This window comes from Humulus lupulus, chromosome 7, assembly GCF_963169125.1.
Source record: "Humulus lupulus chromosome 7, drHumLupu1.1, whole genome shotgun sequence".
In the NCBI taxonomy this organism is placed as follows: Eukaryota; Viridiplantae; Streptophyta; class Magnoliopsida; order Rosales; family Cannabaceae; genus Humulus; species Humulus lupulus.
In genome coordinates this window covers 207,007,550-207,011,208 of record NC_084799.1, presented here as the reverse complement: position 1 = coordinate 207,011,208, position 3,659 = coordinate 207,007,550, and the positions used below count along the sequence as shown (strand labels likewise).

Here is a 3,659-nt window from a genome sequence, read left to right as displayed (position 1 = left end):
ATCTTGGTATAGACGGGCCTAAATATTTTTTTTGCTTTGAAAAATATCACTTTTATATAAAAAAATTACCTCCATTTTATGAAAAATACTATTTTTTATATAATATTTTGTAAAAATGTCACATTTTGCATTTTGCTCGTGACTTAAAATAGTTTTTTTTTTGAAAAAGAATAAGAAAAAAAAATTTAATTTAAAAAATAATTAAAATACTATAATTTTCCTTTACTTTCTTATTATTTATCAAAATAATAAAAAATGTGTATAAAAATGCAATATTATATTGTGTACATTTACCGAAAAAAAAGTTTAGGTATAAAAGTGTAAAATTTTGAAGGCATTGAATATATTTACTGTAAAAAAAATTAGATATAAAAGTACAACATATTAAAAATATTGTGTATTTTAACCGTCATTTACTCATATATATATATATAAATAGTTTTTTTGTTATTGATTTTCATTAGTGTTATCAATTCACAATTAATATTGAAATTTATATATATATTTATTTATGAGAAATTACTGAAAATGATATTTTTTTTTAAGTGATTTTGTACTCTGGCCTACTTTTGTGATAATTTTTTTGCAAAATAATCTCTGTCTAAAATTCGATCAGTTGTCTAAATTTTTCGACTGGCTATTTGAATTTTTCGACTATCTATCTAAATTTTTGAACTATCTAAATTATATGAGATTATTTTGCAAATAATTATTAAAACTAGACTAACTTGCAAAATGACTTTAAAAAATATATCATTTTGGCACATGACCGTATATATATATTTATATAAAAAATACATGAGGTTTCTCACCTATATGTTTTTTTTTATGGTAATTAAAAAAAAATGATGTACCCAGAAAAATATACTTAACTCTTTTGTGAATCCAACGGCGATAAATCTTGGATGAGCTAGGACTGAAATTACATAAGTACCCTTAAATAATATATGATATTTTATTAGACAAATCATTTGGTGATCTTAACTGTAATAACTGTAAATGTTATCTGCTTAGTTTCGCACTTTCCATGGAATGGAAGCCATTTCTGGTCCTCCTCTCATGCTTGCCATTTCGACCTTAGAGAGATGCAAAACCATGGCTGAACTTCGCCAAATTCACGCCCAAATCATCAAAACCAATCTCCTCTCTCACTCCTTCACTCTCACCAAACTCATCTCCTGCTACTGCAGCTTCTCCGGTCCCTACTCCTCCTCCGGTGGCCTAGACTACGCCGTTTCGGTCTTCCGTCGAATCGAAAATCCCAACCCCTTCACGTGTTTCAATCTCCTGAAGTCCCTTTCCGATAGTTCAAACCCATTGGATGCCATTTCTCTCTTTGCCCATGTGCTTACTCGTTTGGAAGATTGGAAAGGAGTTGAGTTTTCTCTGCCTTCTGTGATCAAATCTTGCGGCAGATCTCACGGTTTGGAGGAGGGGAAGCAAGTTCATGGCTTGGTATTGAAAACCCATTTCGTTTTTGATCCATACGTGGCGAATTCGATGATCCGAATGTACTTGGAGGTTGGGGAAGTGGAATGTGCAAGGCAGCTGTTTGATAAAATGCCTGAAAGAGATGTAGTTTCTTGGAACTCTATGATTAATGGATATTTGAGGATTGGAAAGATTGAGTTGGCTCGAGAGTTTTTTGATAAGATGCCCAAAAGGGACTTGATTTCTTATAATGCAATGATTGATGGATATGGGAAGAGTGGAAAGTGTGAACTTGCTGAGGAAATATTTGGAATGACAAGTTGTAAAGATGTTAAAACTTGGACATCAATGATTTCAGCTTATGTGTTTAACCATCAACCGCAGAAAGCTTTAGATATGTTTAGGGAAATGTTGAGTGTAGGAGTTAAACCTGATGGTCCTGCTCTAGTTAGCGTTCTCTCAGCCATTGCTGACTTGGGTTTTGTGGATGAAGGGAAATGGATACATACATACATATCGACTAACATGATTCAGGTGAGTTTTGGGTTTATTGGATCTGCTCTTATAGACATGTATGCTAAATGTGGGCATATAGAAAATGCTTACGAAGTGTTCAGAAGAGTATCTCATAATAGAAATATTGGAGATTGGAATTGTATGATCTCTGGCCTTGCAATCCATGGCCTTGGTGATGAAGCTCTTAAGATCTTTTCCGACATGGAAAAGATGGGCATTGAACCTGATGAGATCACTTTCTTAGGACTTCTGAATGCTTGTAGTCATAGTGGATTAGTTGATGAGGGCCAATTCTTCTTCAAACTCATGCAAGAGAAATACAATATTGTTCCAAAGCTTCAACACTATGGCTGCGTTATCGATCTCTTAAGTAGAGCAGGGCATTTTGAAAACGCACTTAGAATTTTACAGAACATGCCTGTCGAGCCAGACGTTTTAGCTTGGAAGGCCATTCTCAGTGCAAGCACGAAGCATGGAAATGTAGAAATTGGAGAACATGCTGCTCTTCGAGCTATAGAGTTGGCACCAGAAGATTCAAGTTGTTATGTTCTACTCTCAAATATTTATGCTAAGATGGGGAGATGGGATGATGTAGCCAAAGTTAGGTTGGTTATGAAACAGAAAAGAGTTGGAAAGGTTCCGGGATGTAGTTCAATCCTTGTCAAAGGGAAAGTTCATATTTTTCTTGCTGGAATGGCAATGGATGAGAAATGTACTGATGAAGTTCTTTCCAAGATAGATGAAATGGCTTCTCGGTTGAGGTTGGAAGGCTACAAGCCTGACCTGACTCAAGTTCTCTTAGATGTCGAAGATGAAGGAAAAGCGAACTTGCTTAGTCTCCATAGTGAAAAGATGGCACTGGCATTTGGATTTGCAAACATAAAAGCCGACGCCCCCATCCACATAGTGAAGAACTTGCGCATTTGTTGTGATTGTCACGCCTTCATCAAGCTCGTTTCCAAGGTTTACAATCGTCGAATCGTTGTAAGAGACCAAAATCGTTTTCATCACTTTGAGAATGGCTTCTGTTCTTGCAAAGAATATTGGTAAAAATAATTTAGTTTTTGAGTATTTGTGGTCTAGATGTTCAAGAATTAAGTACAAGAATAAGCTTGTTCAGAATAGTGACCGAAGACACAATTAGACTAATAAAAATGTGTCATGTGAATACTTAATGGACAGTTAACGGTAAGTACTAACATATGCACTAATATTATAGATTTATGTATTATTACCGCAAAAAAAAAAATTAAGTATTAAAATGCAACTTTTAAAAAAATTTAAGTACTATTACCATCAATATCCCTTAAAAAAAAAAAAAAAATTAAAATCAAACCTACCAACAAGCTTTTTTAACATATATAATTTTTTAATTTTACTTTATGTGAGTAACTTATGACAGAGAGTGAGCTCAAGTTCTCACTCAAATGCTAAAGTTATTATTACTTTGTTAATAATAGACAGGATATTTTCAATATTAATGTATAAATTGTTGTATCCTAAATTTAGCACGAGTTCACTTACTCAGTTCGGGTACAACTAGTAGGTAAATACGTGGAAAAATAACCAAGTAGGATATCTGATTATTAACCATATGAGTAGCTCGAGACTCATAATGGTTAGACCCGATCTTAGGCGTCCTGGATTTACTATGAGCTCGGAGTCAAATAGTTGTCAAGCACGAGCTTGGGTGAGATATTCAGCTCGTGGGG

At 34.0% G+C, this 3,659-nt stretch overlaps 1 protein-coding gene across 1 annotated transcript; it reads left to right on the top strand.

Moving 5' to 3' along the window:
- Positions 1–1,001: 1,001 nt before the first annotated feature.
- LOC133789289 (pentatricopeptide repeat-containing protein At1g08070, chloroplastic-like) lies at positions 1,002–3,027 on the top strand. The gene has a single exon (XM_062227086.1). The coding sequence runs from the start codon at positions 1,033–1,035 to the stop codon at positions 2,995–2,997; it is 1,965 nt and encodes a 654-aa protein (XP_062083070.1). The 5' UTR covers positions 1,002–1,032; the 3' UTR covers positions 2,998–3,027.
- Positions 3,028–3,659: the final 632 nt, after the last annotated feature.